The 23,144-nt window shown below is 35.7% G+C and overlaps 1 protein-coding gene across 2 annotated transcripts in view; it reads right to left on the reverse strand.

Moving 5' to 3' along the window:
• Positions 1-289: 289 nt before the first annotated feature.
• CAPZA2 (capping actin protein of muscle Z-line subunit alpha 2) overlaps positions 290-23,144 on the reverse strand; it is a 33,526-nt gene continuing 10,671 nt past the window's right edge. Inside the window, exons 2-10 of one of the 2 annotated variants that reach the window (XM_026090755.1) lie at positions 18,197-18,260; positions 16,480-16,531; positions 15,732-15,795; positions 15,028-15,234; positions 13,277-13,356; positions 9,755-9,833; positions 6,177-6,248; positions 3,219-3,281; positions 290-2,192 (exon numbers count right to left, since the gene is read on the reverse strand). In XM_026090755.1, coding sequence (XP_025946540.1) covers positions 2,052-2,192; positions 3,219-3,281; positions 6,177-6,248; positions 9,755-9,833; positions 13,277-13,356; positions 15,028-15,234; positions 15,732-15,795; positions 16,480-16,531; positions 18,197-18,260 — 822 coding nt within the window. In that variant the 3' untranslated portion in view covers positions 290-2,051. The remainder of the gene's footprint in view (positions 2,193-3,218; positions 3,282-6,176; positions 6,249-9,754; positions 9,834-13,276; positions 13,357-15,027; positions 15,235-15,731; positions 15,796-16,479; positions 16,532-18,196; positions 18,261-23,144) is intronic. The other variant, XM_026090766.1, reaches the window with a different exon arrangement.

Here is a 23,144-nt window from a genome sequence, read left to right on the forward strand (position 1 = left end):
AGACTATCCAGGGACTGAATGAACAGAGAGGGAAACACAACAATAGAGCTCTTCATGGTAAAAAATACCTCTTTATTAGGAATATATTTAAAATTAGCTTTTTGTTTCAGGTAAGAAAAATAGCATTCTGACTTTTAGCCAGTGCTGATTCCGGTCATAGGCAATATTCTAACAACTAGAATAGTTATTTGCACCATTGTTGCCCATCAACAATTCTCATAACTGTCTAATTCGCCATCTCCTATTCTTGTTCTTGTTCTTAAATATGTTGAAGAAAACACTTACAAAGTTGGTATTTAGATTTTAATGAAGATAGACAGACTGACTAGACAGTGACTCAGGATCTGTTATTAGCTTATATACAGCTTTTAGAAGCTTTCTTTTAAATGACAAAAATAACATGGTACAATAGCTGATATAGGAAGACAATTAAGAGGGCAACTCTCCAGGAAGAATGTGGCAGAACAAAGCCCACTCTTCTACTATACAGTTTAGTACTGTAAGTAGCAGCAATTTAAAGAACTTCAGTTAATTCTATACTCCTTTATACAAAGCACTGAAGAACAGAATATAGGGGTATTGCTATTAAAATTTAAACAGTATACTACTTTCTGTGTACATTTTTTACTCAGTCAAGTCTAGATTCTTTCTCTTGCTGTGCTGTAATTACAATTAAAGGTGATTAATTGGCTCATGCTGTAAACAAAGATATGCAAACCCTGTGTGTGAGCTTCACTATTTTAGCAGTCTGCATAAATACCTACCTTCTCAATACAAAAAAGCTCTTTAATTTACCATCATGAGCATATCATTAGGTAGCATCTTTTAAAGTATGTTTTCATTCAATTAAAAATGATATCTATGAAGGATTTTATCTGTGCTCTTAAAAACCCGAAGTCCATTTTTAATACCAGATATATCAGACAGGGAAAGTATTCTCCAGACAAATTTGTTATTTTTGATCTTGTAGTTTCTTCCATTTCCTGTAGCCAATATGAAGCTATAAGCTACAAATTTTAAGTAGACTTCCATATGTAGATGTTTCTTAAATGTAGATGGAAATAGTGGATGATGATACTACAATCTCCAAATACACTGAGAATACGCAATTATAGCCAACAGGCCAAAAGTTTGTGGCTGCTTTAAGCAGCATTTCAAAAATATATATAAACACCACAAAATAGGCTTTATCAGGAAGCAATTTGATACTCAAATAAATAGAAAATTTGCATTTTAATGTCACATTGAATTTTAGTACATTTCAGTCCTAGAAAAAAAATAAATTGACAGACAAGGTAAGAGTACAAGATTATATATATTACAATATGCCTTGTTATAATACATTTGTGGCTTTATGATAAAAAAACTCAAGGGCAGATGGAGTCTGAACTCATTTAAGTAATTGTCAGGAAAAAAGCATTAAATGCATTTCTGAAATAAGTACTTTTATTTAATTTCAAAATCTTAAAACAGCATTAGACCTTGGCCTTTAAAAAAAAAAGTTTAGTTAACACGGAGCTAGCTAAATAAGTATTCTGAAAGGTTTAAACAATATAGAAAATGCTTTCCCCAATTTTACATACAATGAAAGGATAGATGATTTCAACAGCACCTATGGCTAACTCCAAGTTGAGCTTGACCTAGCAATGCACACTAATGATCTCTTGAAGGAATCCAGCAAATTTTGGAAGTTGTCCATTTCACATGAAAGCAAGAGAAAGGGTTATTGTATGCAAAAATATTTTTCAAACTGTTCTTAATTTGCAATTGAAAACTAAAGGCATGGTCTCTTCATTATAAAAAAATAAAGATACAACAGAAACTCTAAAGGAAGGTATTCAGCTATACTGAAGTTGCAACCCTCTGAAGAGAAAGAAAAAGGAAAAAAAGGTCAATTAGCTAAGCTTTGTGCTCTAACCAAACTACTTACAGTGATTTTCAATGGCAAAAGCCCATGCTGACTGGGTGATTTGACAGTTCCAAATACTTTTTGTAATAATTTTTATTTGTATACAAGGACACTAAAATGATCCAGTCATGCAACGTTCATTTTAAGCATTCTGCATCTCTTTTCCAATCTTATAGCTAAGGATCTTGTTCCAGTCAATCTTGGTGCGGGTAACCGGCAATTGTCGACGTAAGGCCTTGAAAGTAGTGTCCGACATAGTCTGATAATTCTCACTGATAGCAGTCTGTTAAACACAAGTAAAATCACACAAAACAAAAAAAGACACATGAAGAGCAGAACTAGCATGTCATATAAAAAGTTAAGTGATTTTGAGTGGTTTGATACCTCTTAAACAGGTTTATTAAAAATATGCTAAATTAACATCATCATTTATGAAGATAAGCTATTAGATCTAGGTTGAAACTGTGTGAAGAAAGTTACAGTAAGACAGATGCAATAAATCTGGCTCTAAACGAGGTGTTTCAGCAAATGATGGTGTTAATCAGCAACATGGATACGTGCTGGTCAGCAGAGTTAGCTCATACATTAATTCCAGACACAAAAGTCTTCCACTGTTTTTTTTCTGTGGGGATGATAGTCAGTCCAAAACATAGCATAAACATAAATATAATGCATATGATGTTTACTTAGTAAATTTTTGTTAAAGAACGTTTTTTTTAAACTGACAGAACAAAGTATTCCCTGTCTGAAACTTATCATATGTTAATGGCCTAGGCGAGCATAAAGCTAAAGCCGCTTCTACAGAGCATATCTAGAACAGTTATACTTTTCTAATTTTCAAATGAATAATTGAAATGGATAATGCTTACAGTCATATTTAACAAAACTGTTTTACAGTATCCTCTGAACAGAATTTATGTAAAAATTCCACTTAAGGAATGCAATAAAACTTAGAGATCAGAAACACTGATCACACTAAGCACTGCAGAGATGCACTTTCTGCTCTCAAAAAATGTAAGTAGGTGTGTGCAATCACCAGAAGGTTTGGAGAAGGAGGATACAGTTAACAGCAACATGTAATCTATCTACATTTGTAAAGAACTACATTATCTTAATATAAATTTCAGAAACATAAGCTGAAGCTGCTAGTTTGAGTGAAAAGTTCTGTGTTTTTTTTTTTCCCCCCAACAAAAAGCCAGATTTCCTACTTCAATAAATCAAGCTAACTAATTACAGAATACTAGCTTTGGTTAAGTATATAGTATTCTTTTACATATGAGTAAGGGTAAAATACTTGTTTCCAACCTACCTGATACTCATTTTCTGCAGCCTCTACAATTTTTATAAATTCCTTTGCTGTCTGGGCTTCATTCTAGAAAAAGAAAGCATTTGAATTAGGCCTGATGTACAGCATGATTATATAAAGACCAACTGACTTATGTTTTCTTCCCCTATAACTACAAAAGATGTCAGTTAGACTACATGAGAACAAATGGCCATTTAAGGGCTAAAACGAGTTGAAGCAAACATACTTCCAAAATACACATGCCACATACTTCGGTGTTACACCTGAATTACACGTCAGTGTTGCGCTGGTTCAGAGTACAAACTAAAATTACGGAGGAAGCAAATCTACAAAGCAGTATTGGTTTATTTACATGAAGCAAGCTAATAGATTTATTCATGGTGGCAAATGATTTTGTATATGTATATATCTATCTCAAAACAGTCTAATGGCAAAAAGCATAAAGATTACCATGGAACTCTTTAATTAGCTTCATTAAAAATACTCTGGTTGGTTTGGTTAAAAGACATATGAACAGAACAGTGTTTGGCAATATCACACCACATATGCAAATCTCTAAAAACATGCAAAGTACAGATGCTAACATTATCAATGTCGAATCTTCACTACAAATTCAGGAAAACTTCAAGCACATCAGTTAACCAAAGAGTATGCAGCATACAAACAAAAAAACACAAAAAAAAATTTGCTCAGCTGAAAAGGTTTTGCATCAGGCAACTCAGTTGAGGCAGCAAACCTCAACTTTATATACCTGGTCTTCTAAAAATATCTACAAGTATGTCTTGCAAAAACAAGGGTGTAATACACCCCAGGTTCAAAATTGGATCATGATTGATAAACAAGGTCTTGGCTTGAGGCCTCATCCTTAAGTTTGCAAGTGCGTGGGGTTTTTTGTTGTTGTTGTTTTGGTTTTTTTTAAACCCCAAAGACCCACTCAGTCAATCTGCAGACAAGTTAGCTTGAAAGGGGTGTCAAGAAAAAAAGTGAGGTGTCATTTATTTCAAAACTTTCATGTGTTTGTCTCCAATGTGTTGGAGACATTTGTAAAAGCGTGCTTCTCCAGAATCTGCTGCAAGTTTGGACTGTTCTGGTCCCACATGGTCCCTTGTGACTACAAGATTATTTTTTTGAGCTTAATCACCACAAATGATGAAATGCTAGTGCAAATGCAGGAAAGGAGACTGGATTAAATGACTGGGGGAAGACTATGGAAGACTTTAACTTAAATTCATTTAAAGTTTGTTAAACTGCACCTAGCAGCTGTGAGAGTGCTCCCGGACAGCAGGAGAAGGTGCAGACCAAGTGGAAGTAGGTTTCAGAATGAAAGGGTTTGACCTTTCAGAAAACTGAGGCAATGATTTCAGATGCTCTGCTAATGAAAGCAGGAACTCCAGGGTAAGAGTTCCCATTTGGTTTAAGAGAGAAATCATGGATAAGAAAATAATCTTCACCACAAGTACTCATAGCTATATCAACAAGAGAACCCTTCAGTTGTTTGTGTCAGTTATGTGCCCAATGCTGACAGAAAACTGCCACACACAAAAAAGATGAGTTTGGGGGGCTCCTTTTAATCTACCATTCCTTCTGTGTGATATAAGAGCCTGTACTGCCTTTGCCTTCTATGAAGCTTAAGTCCAAGGCTAAAAATTGGTAACCAGTAACCTACTTGCTTTTGTTCCATCAGGAGATAGATAGAAACTTAAGTAAAAGATGTTTTTCTACTCATTGTTCTTCTGCCACCTGACTAAATTGCAGAACAGGATTAAGTTACTTCCAATACAAAATGAAGCAAAAGCTACTTAAAGGAGAACTTCTTCCCACTTAATTTCCCCTGAAGCAACTATTAGTTGAATGAAAGACTAAACAGATCCCTCTGCTTAGGGGTCAGAAGTAATTTTATGTCTACAGCTCCAGAAGTGTTATCACTCGGCACCACATTCCCCCCATTCCTTATGCTGCTACTGCAGCTGAAAAACCAACAAGCCTTGCTTTATATTAATGAACAATGTTCTTTATTGATGAACTGGGCTTTTGAGCAAAATTGGTCATTACTAGTCATGATCATGAAAATACTTCTACAATTTGCTTTTTAAATTTCCCTCTGACAGTTTAGCCTCACTGGCTTAAATTTTATTAAAGTAATATTTCAAATAGGAAATATTACTGTTTATAAATACAATCTCCAGTAAGCAAAAGGAATATTACTTCAAAAGTAATAATTAGCTGGTCATGTTGCAACATTATCTACTCTTAAAGGATGCATCTGTTACTATTTCCAAACAAATTTTGTTTCTACTATCTACTCCTCATACCTATAATATCCCTTTTGGAAAGAAACTGGAAAAAAAAAATTAAGCCTTAAATCCAAAGTGTGTTATGCTTCTCAAGCTGAAGCATCTCTGAAAGGGCTCTTTGTATTGATAAAGGCAAGAGGCTGACAGCACCAGCTACAGATAGAGAGGAAAGGAAGGGAGAATACTCGCTATTGATTCTCAACTGGCAGCATTTGTTTACTATTTTTAGCATACTGGCCTTCTCCCAGAGGAGTGGTAAGGCTATCTCCTAGAAACTGTACTACTTAAATGGGTTATTATAACTCAAATTATCTTCATATTCAAAATTTAATTCTATAAGTCACTTTGTAGACTAAAGTATAATACAACAGAAGTGCAGAAAGCAAGCTAATTAAAACTTTACAATGAAAGTTAATTTAGCTTATACAAGCCACATGCAAGCCTACATTAAATTTTCAAGTGCTTTAGACATCTGACTTTTCCCTCCAGTAACTACAAGCTAGGTAAGAACAGTAAATACTATTTATAAAATATATATAAATTAAAACATTCATTTCCATTCATGAAGAGCAAACTTGCCCCAAAATTTAAGTTTTAAGCTTTGCTTCTCTTTCAAAATTAAAAAGTCATTTCAATATACACATTATGGTCTCTAAAGTTCACTTACAGACACTGTTAGAGAATCCTGTATGTCTTTATGGCTCACTAGCTGAACATTACCATCTTCATAATAGTGAACCTATACAGAATTAGACAAACAGAAAACACATTTAGAGAATTGAAAAATAGTATTTAAATGTAATATTTAAATATTTTTGAAGGGGGATAGTGAAGAAGCTACTGTGGATACATTTCCATACTGATGTGCCTTAAGTAGTATCTCAAACAAAGAAGTTCAGTTTGTGATTAACATATAGTAGTAGATGTGCTACTTCTTATGCGGCATAACTAAAAATTCTTGAGATAGAAAAGATAAATTTAACAAGAGAATAGCTTTGAAAAGGCCTCTGGATGCTGTGAAGTTTGTTTTCTGCCTCACCCAAACTGTTTGCTAGGGAAAGTACAACATTAGGCTTCCATTTCCAGATCTGCCTGTTTTCATATTTCCTTCTATTAGAAATGGCACATATCAAAAGCCAGTATTTGTGCAGAAGAGCTCCTTTGTCTAGATAAAATTTGCCAAGGTTAGATATAAAAGCAGAACAAAATTCAGAAACTCTTGAAATGTTATGCATACTGCACAGCTTCCTCACATATTTTGCAGGAGGAGGAGACTGGTAAAACTCCACCCAAGCTAGTTTTAGTACTTTTAAAGTCAGTTGGGAAGGAATGAATGATTTGAAAACATTGACAGTTTCTAATGTAAGTATTGGAGTAATGACGTCCCCCTTCCCCGAAAGCATATAACAAGAGTTATACATAAGCATTCACAATAACTGATACAGAAGAGTCACACAACTTATTGACATTTAAGCGATGTCTTTAAATGAGGGTTTAATATGTTCAAGATAAAAGAATGTTTTACACTTTTGATAAAGTCAAACACTGGTGTGTTGACTTTGTCAAAAGAGTACACACCAGTCTACATGTCTTACCCTACTGAGCAAAATAACATTTTAATTTGGTCAATAGTATGCAATACTATAATTTCATACACATTGTTATTAGGAAAAATGCAAGAAACCCTCAGTTTTATGCACAACACAATAGAGAAAACACGGCACACTGAATAAGACAGCTGTAGCTAACAGAAAGAAAAACTTTCTATATCTGGCTTCATAGTTTTGCTACTGCTAAATACTTGTTTTTCAAAAGGCATCATTCTAACCATAAAACTGGCTTCTTTTTAAGTCATCAAACACTACTGGGTGAAACTTCTGCCAGCCCTTTTTAAACCAATTCCTCGGAGGTAAGAAGTGCTTACTCAGTACAAAATTTTGAGACCTCCCAAGGAAACAGTAGGACTCAATGAAGTGTAATATCCCTCAAAATCCATCAGAATCCACTGCAGAGAGTCCAAACCTGCCTTGTGCTCTAAAGCCAATATCAGCACAAATATCTCATCTGTATCACTGAGTCACATTGTTAGTGAACATACTCAGACCTTAAAGTTTAACAGGGATGAAAAGTCAAATCTAATTCCAGGATGCGTTATTCCTTATAAGAAAATATGATGAGTAACTGTTCTGTACACGTTCCTCACACTGACATCCTTCTGTAATGCTAGGTCTAGCTTCAGAAGACTACAAAAAGGATGATGTTTATGAACAGAACCTCTTGAGAAAGGCTAACTAAGGCGGGATGAAAATAAAATTATCCAACAGATGAAATTTCTAGCCAGTACACCTATTTGTTTTCCATGCACAGTTTGAGCATGTCAAGCATCACGGGGATTTAACTCTTAGTAGAAGACTCTACTGTTGCACAGTTTTTCTTTATGTATAATGCAAGACAAATTAAACACTGGAAGAGATCAAGCCAGTTGAGAATCTCCTATACTACAGTTTATGAACAGATTATGAAAAAAACCAAGAGATTGTGGAAACGTCCTCAGGAGTACTGAAGACAGCAGGTGATACTGGAATTTTCCTCAATAAAATATTCAGAAAAGGTCTTATTAGAAACAGGGCAATGGCTTTACTGTTATCAAAAAGAATCTCCATGTAGCAGCCCTTAAAAAGCATCATTTTTGGAAAAGTCGATTCTGCCTTCTCTTGGAACTACAGAGAAGGCAAGTTAATGATATGAAAGTACTCTGAAATTTTGCTAACATGGTGGTGAGTTCTTATTCCAGATGATTTTGCTCTTTAAAAAAATTAAATCATATCATTTTTGAGGGGAGGCAGGGGGAGGAGAAGAGAGAAACATTTCTATATACATTGCAGAAGCAGCACACAATTTCTAAAAGTATCAAGCTGAGTTCAGTATTTCTTGGCCACACAAGGACTTCAGATACCAGATAAAACCAAAGTCAAACTTTTCATCACTCCCCCAAACACAGACTTTTTAATGAATGCAGATGATGTCCTACTTAACTTTGTGAGATAGTAATAAGGGACAAAAATTAGGTGGTGCCCAAACTGAGATGCAGATTAAAATCTGACCAAATCCCATATTCAGTCTACTTTCTAGGCTACTGGGCTAAGGTCTCCCGGAATGAGGTAGACATCTGCTGCCTTGTTCTGAAAATTTCCTAATTAAAAGTGCATGCTGTGGAGAAAGTGCCTATATCACTGCAAGCTGGATTTAGATGACAGTTTACTTAGATTCTCTGAGAGTCTGTTGAGAAGCCTGAAAGTTGCTCAGTATGCTACTAAAACCATCTTGATCTGACAACATAATAGGGGCTGTTCATATTTTGAATATCATTCCAGTGGCTACATAATTTGCCCCAGAATGGGAAATCAGATTCAGGCCCCCAGCTTGTGTTGATCTGAACACTGTTACCACATCCCAGAAGAACATACTAAGTCTCAGGCTATGGCTTGAAGAACAGTCCACCATATCTTCCTTTTGAAATTGAGTCACTGAGCAGTAAGTAAAACACCTGGGGCCACAAAAAGAGCAGGAAAAAGGACTTGACTCTGTGCCTGGTAGGTAACACACTCTTCTGAAAGAATACAATGCTGAAAGCCAGACTGATCCCAAGACTGTTTTAATAAACTCATGCAAAGACGTGTACACATTCCAGGGAACTGATCCATGAAGTCTAGTCCTGCAGGTTTTCCTTGGTCTCAAGATTTTTGCATTCCTGCTTGGACAGTATCTCCTTTCTGAATGCCCTAAAGCTGATAGGAAGGGCAAGTTCTGAATAAAAGAGATTTGGGTTCAAAAATTTCTGACGATGGAATAACTGAAACCAAAGGTTCCCACCTTTCTAAACAGTGGGATGGATAGCATGCAAAAGACTGTCACTATCACTTAAAAAGAAAAAAGCAATAGCCCTACCTCAGACAACCCCTACCTTCAAGAGAAGTTCGTGCAACTGGGAATCCCACCTCCTATTGGCTCACTGTACAGGAAACTGAAAGAGGGCCTAGCCAAGCCAATCCATTACGTTAAACACTTATTTTGAAAGGATTAGGTCCGTACATAATTAAGTGGCTAAACACACTGAATGGGCATCTCTACTTTGTTTTTTTGGGACCTCAAATTCTCTTAAAATATTTAAACACACTGGCCTGAGACTCCCTTGATAATACCTGGAGACCTTACTGATCAGGATAAAGTTTGGGATAAGTATACCTGAATTTTCAAAATGCCAGCCACTTGAGTGGTTGAAGGGGTGATTGTAAACTTCCATTCTGACCTCCAGCGGCCGTTCCTTTAAAAAGAAAATCAGATGAAAACAAAGCAGAGAAAAACATTTTGAATAAAGTATTCAATTTTGAGGATTTGTTTTCACCCTATCGGTTCAGAGAAAAACCCATACAACTGAAATAGACAAAGGAAAACAGAGAATGAAATATCCAATACAGCCACACATGCACAGAATCTTTCAAACCATAATAAACATTCAGCCCCACAGCCAGTTGAGAAGAGAACAGTTTTCTGGAATATTTATCCTTCCTTTTGGATGAGGACCAAGGAAATTTATAAATAAGGACCTTTTAACAATAGAACTTAACTTCTAAAAATATCCAAGGACTCCAATGTTCTTTTCCTTCTTTAATTAGGCATATATAGTCAATATTTTATTTCTAGGACCTGGATGTCTTGCTGAGTCAGTCGAAGTTGCACTTAAATAAAAAACATCAGGCTGCAAAAACTTATGAAAAAAGCATTAAAATAGCAAGACTTTCTGCAGTACAGAACTGTTAATAGGGCTTTCAGCTCTTCAGGCATTTCTGTTCCAGAATGGCAACTGCTTCCTTCCAATAGAAACAAATTCAATATTCTTGCCAAATTGCTTAAAGGGACTTTCAAACATCTGGAACGCAGTATGGGGAGACTGTAGTTTCACCCGATTTCTTTCTTGCAAACTAGACATTTTTGATTTAGTTAGGTTAGTGGGTTAGGTGGTTAAATTAGAGCTATATTAAGAAGGCACTGTGGCTGTGTCTCAATTTCTTCTTTATTTGCATTTAAAGGAAAGAAAGTTTTGACATACTATAAGGTCCAGATCTACTGGAATGCTAGGAGTAGATTCAAGTGCAACCAACATGGGGAGAGACAGGGACTAACATTATCAGATACTAATGGATCTGCTTTGACATTTTATATAAATATATATACACATACACATATACACACACAAACATATACGTGCTCAAGTTCACTAGGATCCTCCTATATGAAATGCTCCAAGTTAAACAGAATACATCATTACTTTATTTACCACTGCTGAGTTTTTCTTGGGCATGTAATGATTTTTCATCATCCAACAAACCTGCTCTCATGGTAGCTTGCCAGCCTTCCGAGTGCCCAGAAAGCTAGGACAACTTGAGAACACGGGCTGTGAATTGGGCTGGCACAGCGCTGAATAATTAAGGAGCCTGGTCAATTTTGAATCCATTTCCTCCAGCCCCAAATCCGATATGCATTTATAAATGCATATCTTGCTAAGAATGAGAATTAGAGTTCTGACTAGCACCTTGTAAAACTCTGAGAAACATGGTCAATATTTACTCATAGATGACTGACCATAACTTTTTTTAAAGAGTACTCTCAAGAACTTCAGATTTTCATCTATTAAAGTTTGTTGCATATCTCTTCCTCCTCTTTAATATAAGAACTAAAATACATTCATGAACTGTGCAAATTCAATTAGAAGCATATGGAATAGTTTACAGGCTAAGCATTTCACTGATACAGACGTGGTGGAACAAGTATCTACAGGTAATATTGACCTTCCGCATCAGAAACCAAAGAGTTTTTTGCACTTTCATTTGTAACACATGGGATTACTAAAGATAGTATCAAGTTGATGCAGCATACCAAATAAAACAAAAATAAAACCTAAAATATTTCTTTAGATAACTTCATGTATTAGCTCTCTTCAAGAGAGACATCCTCAAACGTGACAGTGTTGGAATTGGGTTATCTTAACTCTGGCCAGTTTCCCAAAAGGAACTATCCAAAGTTCACTCTAGATCATGGAAAACATCTTTCAACCAAGTGTAGAAGATCAAGTTTGTAAAAGTTCGGTTCATTAGAGTGGCTTATTTCTACCTAGCACAAAATTTTAATTTACTGTAGGACTTTGAACAAATTATAATCTTTAGGCCATTTTCTTTCTCTAAAACATGCAAACTAGAACAAGTTGTTTTCACTGTCCTTCACAGTGGAACTTTGCCAAGCATAAACCACTGCATTAGGGAACACAGGAACACGTACTGGTGCCAGTGTGATAAACTGGAAGAACCATATAGGGAATTCTCTTCATAGTGCCTGCAATTTCATTTGGAAGTACCTTAGGCCCTGGTCCCACTTAGACATAAGCTTTAAAATATATGTTCTAGCCATTGGGCTTTGGAAGTCATAATTAGGATGTTTCTCTCTTCTGACTGGACACCTTTATAAGATGCTTCACAGATGGATTAAAAAAACAACCAACCCCCCCCCCCAAAACCAATTCACTTCTCTTTTTACCCCCACCAAGTGTTTCTTACTGGACAGAAACAGATTTTTAATTGACCATTTTGAACTTTCTTCGGTATTTTGCTTAAGTGATTGATATACTCCTTTCCTTTAGGTTGAAGCTAATGAATCTTCTCTTTTTGAAAGCTCCTGTGGATGTTATATTTTCAGCAAGAAAAAAGGATTTGAAAGTTAACAATAGTTATTCCCTGCGACTTGTTCTCTCAGACACTTCATGGTATACAAGTATTTCAGGAAAACAGTTGACTTCCCCCCCCCCCAAAAAAAAAAAAAAAAAAAAGAGAGAGAGAGGAGGGGGAGAAGGGGAAACAAAACTAGCTACTAGCTAGCAAGAGCTCTCCTCATGAGCATTTAGAAGATGTGTTTACTCCGCTTTTTCCTTCCTCTTTTCCAGTTCCTCACTTTCCCGTTCCACTCCTTTCACATTGAAGCACTTATATGAAAACACTTTAACTTACTCAAATTATAGCAGTAGAGAAGTGAGCAAAGAAATCACTTTTGCACCCTAAAAAGAGCCAAGGCCAAAGGGATTAAAAGGCAACTAGAAAAAACAAACAAACAAACTATGAATATTGAGAATACCAAGATGAAATTCTGTAGCAGACTTCATATCTGCACTGGTTATCCGAATTAATCCAGAATATTCTCAAAACTACACAAGAGAATGTTTCCTTGACCAGCTCAAAAAATAAGCATGGCAACCACCTCCAAATTTCTTCTCATCTATGCTGATTCACTGCTCTGGCCACAAAGACGCAGTCATTTCTACAGATACAGACATCTGCACATACAACATCACAAAACAGTACAGCTAAAGATTACAAAATATACATTTTTTTTTTCTTGTCATGGTACATAAAACCAGCATAAAGCTTCAAGAATAATACTGACTGGCTGGAGCAATATTCAATGAAGAGCTGCAAGAAAGATTCATTGAAAAGTATAGTTGGAAAATTTTGTGGAAGTGTCCCTAAGGTCTACAGAACAGAATTTGTGCAATCTGTTGTTTTGCTTCCTGCAAAGGAAGAGCTTCTACATGTTTTTGGAGGAAAATATTGAAAGTCACATGCAAGATGTGCACTTTCTCCTCTGAACTAAGAATTATGAGTGTAATGGCAATAATATAGTTACTCAGTTTGCTGTACTTGCATCAGCATAGAAACTTACCAAAAATTTTTTGCTTGGAACTGATGGCTCTCTATGCATGCAATAATGGTCTGCTGTCCATCAATTGTTTTACCATATACCTTAGTTAGAAATGAAAAAAGAGAGCAGATTATAAGTTTCAGTATGTCTTGCTCAAACTGCTTAGAGATATCTAGTCCTATTATAGTTCCAATATGTAATAAAAAACAAAATTTAATTTTATAACCATTATGATTCTTACATAACAATCAATATACTAAACAGAAAAGTGTACATTACAAAGCAGAAAAGATTTGAAAGTCTGAAACACCACAGTCTTGGTCAAATTATATTAATAATCTGGGTTTTTTGGTACTGTGAACTCACATTTTTCTGCAACTAGGAAATTTAAGCATATAGCAATGACTACTATGACAATATTTATTACCAGATGGGTTTCAAATACTAGCTATTCTGCATCTAACTGGTGATATATACCTTTATAGGCTAGTGGAAAGATGATAAAAAGGTGGTTTTGGTCCTTTGTTCTGCTTTACCCTCCAAAACCAAGTAACACTAAAAATGAACTCAACTGACTGTGCAAACTGTTTTCCTTTACAGAAGCTCTGGCACACATCTGACTGCACAGGACTCCAATTCAGCTTGTTAACTCAGAAGATAAACATTCACTTCTTTATTAGCTTAGTTTTCTGTCAGGTTAATGCAAAGAACAGGACAGCTATCATTAGATCAGTTTGCTGAACTTTAAGTAGTCATAGGGCTCCTAAAAGCACATGAAGTGCTATTTTGGTCCACAGTCAGAGGTTTTATTTTAAGCTTCCATCAGAACCCACTGATCCTGGTGGTGAGAATAAGATGCTTTTCTCTCTACTACATTTTCTATATATTGAACAGTTTGCTTTACTGACAGTTTTGTCGGTAAAGCAAACCGAGACAGGCATTTGTATCTTCAGAATTTCTAAAGTAACCAGACATAGGGCCAGAGTTGATGGGATCAATCTTCAGTAGTCTACAGAAGGTCTTAATGCTTAGGTCTTCACTGTGACTGGACTAAAACATAATAACCTGTAGAAACCACCTACTGGTAATAGCTAAAATATTAAACTTCTAAAGCTTTCTCTCATTTCCCTGTATGAGCTCTTGACTTGACTAATTCATTAGAGCTGAAATTGTCTCTATCTTCCTGATTTAGTACAAGTTATAATTATGTTTTAAATTTATATCTGTAAAAACTACATCCATAGGAAATTCTTGTTGCAAAATTGCTTACATTTTATGACTCAATGATACAGCACCACATGGGAGAATGTAAAATCAAGTGGAATTATTATTTTAATCTGCTTGGTATTAGGAATTAAGTTGTAGATGTTCATGACAGTCAAAGTAAGATCAGACAAATTAGATTTTAAAATGGCAGGTTCCTCAAGTCAAGAACTAGTCTTCACCAGTGATATTTAAAATACCCTCAGCAGTAATACTGGCATTGCTCCTGAAAACAAATCTGATGAATAAGACTAAAAAGTACATCAACAAGATAAGGAACTTTGCTATTATAAGACAACAGAGATTTGAAAATACTACAGTCTTGCAGTATGCTTGGAAAGAACATAACTGTTCTGGTAGTCACAGAAGAGCAAATTTTAACTTCCCCTGAAAGAACAGAAAAGCACAATAAAGGGTGATAATACTAGTGAGAGTCATATTTGGGAATATTTTTCTCTTTTAGTCTATTCTATGCTAATAATACAGTGGTTGTATATTTTAGTACTTACTGTGTAGACACCATTTGGATAGTGTTCTTTAACATATGCTTTCATTGCTGTCTCAACTGAATTTCTCCAGGACTCTATGGCATTTTCAACTTCATGCGGCCTAGGATCAGTAGCCTCCTTTCTTAAGTGATCAAATTTAAAGGAAATCTTGTTCTTGGGATCCAAAAATTTTCCATTTCCCAAATCACCATGTTCTGTTATCAAAACCTGTATTACAAAATTTTAGTTAACAATACTTAGCATTGAATAATGAAGAAAAATTACCCTGCCAAATATAATTATATTGTACATTTGACTGAAGTTACTCATATCCAATCAAAGACTCACATTTTAAACAAAGTCTGCACATAGAAACAGAGGAGGAGGCTGACATGTCACAGAAAAATCCTGAATCCTACACTCTTGCTGTGAAAAACATTTTATATATAAAATCATGTCTTTCAGTACTAAAGATAGAGCAAATGGCATCTATAGTTCTGTATCAAGTCCAACCAATTTCAGGACAACACTGTAGAATGAAATTTAAAGCTACTTAGGTGCTCTAAATGATTAATTTATGAAATGGGTACTATTGGAGGGCCATAATCTCTACACTTTACAGGGAAGACGTGCACCCTCTTATTTTCTTGCCAAGATATATGTCCAAATATCAGAACATCTTTAGTAACTTAAGGAACATTACAAGTATTTCATTGTATTCATACCTGTTCATCGTAACCGTCAACTTTTACTGGAGTAAACTGGTCCAGGTTGTACTGTGCAAATGCACTGTAAGAGGAAAAAATAACAACCAAAAACATGCATGAAGCACCATCTTTTTCCTTAACTGCTGTGAAACCTAGGCAGTGATGTGTCAAAAAATGTTTCATTATCCAGCAAGCCCCCTAATCTTGGAACCACCTTGGTTCATTCAGTGCTCATATTATAGATTCCAACCATTACACCAAGATTCATGTTCAAAAGTAACCTGATATAAATAGACACCCAAGATTTATAGTAACCCACAGAAAGTGGGGGAACAGATAAAATCTGAATTCCACAGGGTTCCAACTTATGAAGCTAGACATCTTCATTCTTACAGATAAAATTCATTTTGGTACAAAATACAGTAGGCTTAATATTTTGATGTAAAAAGTAGGGTCTAAGGAAGCAGCATCTTTATAGATGCCAATGTCCAGGGCCTATAACACCTACCAAGAAACAGAAAACCAAATCCAAAATGGCGGAGAACAGTTCCAAAATCCAGGTCTCCCATTTCCAAGACAGTTGCCCTAATCACTAGGTTACTATAATTATATTTCCTCTTTGCCAAGAATTTAATCTCGATTAAAAGACTGACAATGCACGTAATAGGATTTTACTTGCCAATCACACATCTTTTTAAGCAAATCACTTACTGGCAGTGAAAGTCTTAGTGAAAAACATTCTTCTTTTATGCAACTGAGTACTTACTGGGCTGCTCCTTCCCTGAGAAGATTGTCATTATTAAGCAGCAACCGAACATCTGGAAGGAGGTATTTACAACATAAAAGTAGGGTTAGCTCAGAAAAATAATTCAGTCACATTAACAACCAACCTACCCCCTCCCTTCCCCCAACCAGCCCACACCTGTACAGGTTTACTAGGTGGGAAACCTATAGCTTCATACTGCATAATTATGACTTAATGAGAAGAGTACAGAAATGGATCCCTTAAAACGCAATCTGGTAAGCAGATATAAGCCAAACCCTACCGGTTTTGTCACAGCTCTAGGAATCCATCAAACTAGTTTTTAGAGAAGTTTTAAATGGAAACAGCACAAGATTCAAATAAGATCACTTTTAAGATGTAAACTACTCAAAAAGCACATGATATTGAGTGTAATGGTTGCTATATTTTGACAACTGTAATGTTGCAGTATGTGCTGTACTTAATTTTCTTATCTTACTATTTTTGTTCTTGTTTCCTTATGACACTTACCAGTCAGAGAACAATAAAAGAAACATGCAAATATAAAGTCAAGACTATCTTCAAAATGACTTCATATTTACTAGGCAGTAAATTATTATTTTTACATACTTATTATTTACTAGGCACTATTTTAATAACAACCACCTTACAATTTAATGCAACTACATGTAAGAAATAAAAGCAGCAGGAGGGAAAAAAAAATCCTATTCACCTATAAATCTGAATTTAAAATGCTCAACTTTCAAAGACCAGAGTTAAAGGACTGATAAGTCTGGCTGTGACATTTGTAACTCTTCTGAAGATTTCCAAATCATAGAAGTTAAATATATTTATCAATATATCTGGGATATATTTGAAGTATTTTTCTACATTCAAAAAGCTCACAAATTTAAAGAGAAAATTTAAAGTACCTCTAAACATATTAGAGTTTTAAAAATTTTCAAGCTCTCTCCAGTCTCCCGCTCACAACAGTGAGTACACTAAACTTATTTCCTCATGAGATCAGTAGAATCAGAGCTATTTGTAGTCTAGAGCTACAGAACATATGCCCTCTTACCCTGTGTATCTTGGTGTAAGAAAACATGACAAACTTTAAAGAAAAAGAAGCTCTTAAATAAAGTTCTGAAAGAAGTACTGAGAGAAGTTAATTTCAAGTTTCATTACAGCTTATCTATATATTAGTACAATGTAGTATGGCCAAAATCTTGCCCAGAATATCAGAATCTAATGGTTAAAAATGTTTGGAGAGAATTAATATTCAAATAAAATGTTCATTGCCACTTTAAGCAGTAGTCCTATGTATATTCAAGATTAAATATTTGTAATGATATTCCCTTTAAAAAAATAAATTTTATTTTCGGTTAATTTAATTTTACTTGAAAAATATAATTCTGCCTATCAAAGGTTGGAAAAAGAGAGTACATGCATCTCCTAAATCAAAACCCTAATAACTTAATTCATGACCGATTAAAAACAGAAAAGAGCTCATCCTCACATTACTAAGAAAAGCAGTATTTTCCCACTTTTGCAGTCACAAGACAGCTCAGAATTTAAATGCAAAGATCATAATGCCAAGCTACAAAACCAGAATTGCATAGCTCTTAAAGCAAATGAGTTGCTAAAAATAAGCTGCATGAAATGCAGGAAAGTAAGAAAGTGATATTTTCAGCGCAATTTTGGGTATATCTTAAATGCATGGACAGAGCAGACAGATACTCACCGTTGAATACCTCATTGAATTCCCCAGGAGGAGCATGAATTATGAATTTTGCTGCTATACGCACCTTAAATATAAAAATAATTATGTAGTTGTATATACTTGCATTTATTCCTATTCAAACCAATCATGCTTTATATAGCTTTAATGTCCAGATAAAGCATCGTACAAATCCCATTTTTTCATATATTTGTTCACATTGTTTAACTATACTGTCTTTGTTAGAAACACAGAACATGAAGTTCTACCTCTTCAAACAAGATAGAGGACATTGTACGCGACGGAAGTGGAAAGAGGAACTGAGTCACTCTTATATTTTGTATTACTGGCAAAGAGAAAAGATTAATGTGACAAATAGGACCAATAATATGTTCACAATATATTTCAACTTTCAGCCCATGGATGCCTGGGAATCCACAAACTGATTCTAAGAGAGCCCAAAACCATGACCAAGAAATGTTCAAACTTCAAAGCTTCTCTTGGATTTTACAACACATCCTATGGCTCTAAACTTTCTAAAGGTCTACAGCTGCACAGTAATCCATAGATTAAAGAAGGTTAAAAATACTTGTGGAGACATTAAAGCATGTAATTTCAACAGCATCTACTAAGGCCTCCTAGTAGCACAGTATGAGCAGATAAAGGTCTGAAAACCCGAGAGTTAACTTCTTTAATGCAAGTCCTCAAGCAACTGCCTTCAGCCATAACTTCATGAACATATGACACAGCATAAGCCAGCACTGCCATTAAAAGTAGCTGCACTTGCCCTGGCTTTCTCCCTCCTTGTGCTTGCCCAAACACACAGCTAGACAGTGAGCCAAATTAGAAAGGTTATTTTCCTCTTATCAGATCAGTTCCCCAGGCTGGTTCACTGCACAGCCACGTAGGCCTGCAAAAGAAACTCAAAGCCACTTTTTTGATGCAAAGCAGCCTTAAAACATTTCAACTATTACCTTACTTGTGGAATGTCACTCAGCAGACTTGATTTCATACATTCTTCTTTTCCTCTTAAGAGTATAAGAACTCCAAGTATAAAAAAGACATTGTCTTCCTAACTTCAACTCAAACTGACAAGAAGTTTACTACTCTTCACACTTTACAGCTATCTAAATTGAAGAGAAATTCAAGGCTCTCTAGCATCCTTGATATTATGTAACTATTCAAATGAAGGGAAATACAGTTCTGGTACTATCGCATTTCTAACACATTCAGTTATGTTTCAGTTATGACAATAAAGAGCTGGGAGATGCAATTTATGCGTTGGAAGGCCCAAGTTTCAGGCAACTGTCTCCAGGAAAGAAGGCTCAAGCTTAGACTGTCTCAAGAGAGAGCTTAGCTGCCCTATTAGCAGAATTCAAACCTCAATGAGATCCCAGGTGACTAGTCAAGCAGCTTCCTGCTCACTAGAAGTCAGCATAAAGCCACTCAGAGCTACCTAATGGAAACAGAAGGGCTGTCAAGTTCTAACTTTCTTTCTAGATTAAGTGCTACATTTTGGACTGCAGACAGACTTTATCTGCTACTCAAATACCTAAACCAGAACTCCTCTTCACATGTAAACACAAAATTGCATTATACAGAGATAAATGCCATAAGGCTTACTCTTTTCTCAAAATGGAGACAGAGAAGGTAAAAGTATCTTTTTTTATGGCAACTTATTGGAGCACTTGCCCACACAAGCAGGAGGCATGATCTGGACTGCCTCCTTGATCCAAAGAAATTTAAACCCATCTGTGTTAGCCAGGGAATTATCCCAACCACCAGTCTACGCACTTTTCCCAAGTGGAGACATACTCCATGTCTCTCCTGCTGAAGTTGGGGCACTCTGTACAGAAAGCAGCTCAATGTTCAGCAATCCAAAGGACAAAGTATAGCTAACCTACTATTAGGGCACTCATGTAGGAGAAGCCTCATTTTAACAAATAACCAGTTAAAGGAGTCTGGGATCAGACTGGAATCCAGGCCTTCACACTCATGAGCAGACACTTAGGAGGGCTTTCAGAATGACCACTGGACTGCTTCAGCGTTGTCTTCAAAATTAAGATGAGGGAACAAAGTTTCTAGGTTCTGACTCAACTTCAGAATGCAGACTACACTGCTTAACCCTGCTAAGGCTGCGTTAGCTTTGGGTGTGCAGAAAAGCAGGACCTATAGAGACATTCTGAGTTTTGAAATAAAAGGTCCATCAGTTTTGGGCTAGGCAGCAGCTAAGTAGAGGCCTTCTGAAATTAAGCAGAATTTGGATACTAAATTGCACTTTAAATGACAGTGTATTTTAAACCACTAAGATTTATAAGGTGAGACATGAAGCCTGTGCTATAACCTGAACAGTACTTCATTTTCAACCGTTCTGGTAATGCAAAACTGGTTTTCTTCTTTTCCAGGTATCACTAAGAACTATTTTCATTCTTACTGGTCAGATTAGCTATAGTATGAGCAATATCTGTTCAGAAGAATTCAACAGCAATAGATGTTTCCTCAGAACAGACTGACCGAAATATTGCTTTTAATGAATGTTTTACTGGTAAATTAGATTCCCCAATAAGAATTTTTTCAGAATAATAATTCATCTTCAATACCAATTTTAAAAGGATTGATATGCACAGTCACACAAATCTGCAATGAATATCTCAGATAAGTGTAAAGTATATTCACACTGGCAAAAGCAAGTAAACTAACATGCCTTCAGAAATTTAGAGACTGTCAGCTAAGATGCTTTTTGCATTTTGCTAGCCTGCCTTTGTGAAGCCTGTTTAAAATTAACCCATTTTTCTTCAGCAGTTAAATCAAATTATCCGAAAAAATGTATTTCCCAAAACGATACATACAAGAAGCCCATATATAAAAATTAAATCCAGGATCCTCACTGAAGAAATACGAACTGAAAACCACTTATGGCTTCTCTTTTGCCACTGAATTTTTGCAAAAGTATCTCAGAATGAGCAGTGTAAAAAATGCTCTAAAGGAGGTTCCTCTGTTTTCCAAAACTAGACTAATGCGGAAGTATAAAAGCATATGCCTTCATGAGCCTCAACGAGCTGAAGATCTCCCCCTGTTGGTAGCAACAAGCCATTGGCTCAGCTGTCTTTATTTTTGCTGAAAAACGTTTAAGGAAAGCACTTCAATCAGATGCATTATAATTGAAACCAACACTGGTTATTTAATATTTTGAGTGAGACTTAAAAATTGATTAGAACAATTGATTTGAACAAGTCAAAGAGAAACAAGATAGCACTTTAAAAGTCTAAAAGACAAAACCTTTTCATTCAAGAGAACCGCACGTTCTCTACATAGTACAAAAATTTGGTGTGCATCAGTTACAAAAAAAAAAAAAAAAAAAGGTTACACCTGAGTATTCCTTTCAAAAACAACTCAAACACCAGGACTGAGAACATACCATGAGTTTCTGAACTTACTACCCTACTTTTTTCCCCAAAATAAACTTTAGATGGTGTTTTAAGTTTAATTGCTGTAGTTTCCGAAATTAGATTCACAGCCACTGTTTTCAGTTAAAAGTCTGCATAGTTGCTCGCCAGAAATTGACAGAACATTTGATGATGAAAGGTTCACAAAAAACAGGTCTGCAAACAGCTCTTACCACAAACCTACTTATGGAATTGCGCATTTACCATATTTAATTCACCGAATGACGAAAACCCAATCTACTACATTTTTCATGAAACTTTATGCAACTTCTTACAACTTTGAACATCAATCTGCACAAGTCATGCACAGGCTGAAAGGAAGTGACTCTAAAAAGACTTCTGAAAACATTCGGAAGGGAAGCATTCACTACAGCAGGCACTCTCTCTACCCAGTTTTCACATATAGATCTGTTGCAGTCATCACTGCATGCTTAAATTCAAGTCAGATATCAGTAGCTAAGAGCTAGTCAGATTCACCTTCTCAGTTTAAGTGAAACCAAATGCTATCTTCACATCAATTACAAGCATTTTGATTTTATAAAGTAAAAGCTTTTGGTTAACTTATACAAATTGAGAAGCTTAAAAGAGATGGAGAAAAGGACAAGTTTATTGTATATGCTCAGGGTGGATATTATGCAGATTTTGTTCTGCTGGAGATTAAAATAATTGGTCTATCAAAAAATAACTACAGTCAGTTACTACAGTATTTGCAGACACCAGATTACACAAGCACAGAGGTAGCAATTTACAGGATGGTGTAAGTTACCATAAATATGCCTTGTTTCCATACTTTTGCCTTATTTTGCAATCTAATCTTCTCTCAAGGCATGTCATCAGACACATAGATAGATCCTACTCGTCTATCATTTCCAGATTGAGACATTATGAAGTTTGTTTTATTTTAAAGACATTAAGCACAGTGACTTGAAGTACCCCAAAACCACTCTTCCTGTTTCTGGCAAATCGGAAACTGACATTGGTTGAAAAAGCCTGACCTTCTGCAGTGTACATGCCTATATATGGTAATGAAAAAGGGCTCACAAAAAACGCAGGAGCTCTGACAACGTCACGCTACAGCAGCGCTTCAACTTTAAGATATGCTCCTTCCTGATAATCAACTAAGGTACACCCAACAATAAAAGAGGCACCAAAACTTAAGTTTAGCTTAAAACACACTTTACTGCACCATGGCTGTGTCTGTCAGGCACCCTGACAGCATCTCAATAGCCACACTGTGCAGGAAAAATGTGCTGGTAAGAAGCATGGTGCTGTGAAATCACATACTTTGCCCTTACTCCTTCCTACTCATCACTTACTTTATGTTCAGCTGTGAACTCACTGCAGCAGGGAGACCCACCCTTCCTGTACACTCATACCAGATTAAAGTTTATTGCTCTAGAGCAATAAAAATGAAATAGTGAAGTACACATAAAAAGCCCTAGTTACCTAAAAACTGCACAAAGTCTGAAAAAATACAATAGAAGACCTCCACAATACATTTCCACTCTAGAAGGCCTAAAAAAACT

Source organism: Apteryx rowi, unplaced genomic scaffold, assembly GCF_003343035.1.
Source record: "Apteryx rowi isolate R43461 unplaced genomic scaffold, aptRow1 scaffold_1202, whole genome shotgun sequence".
NCBI lineage: Eukaryota > Metazoa > Chordata > Aves > Apterygiformes > Apterygidae > Apteryx > Apteryx rowi.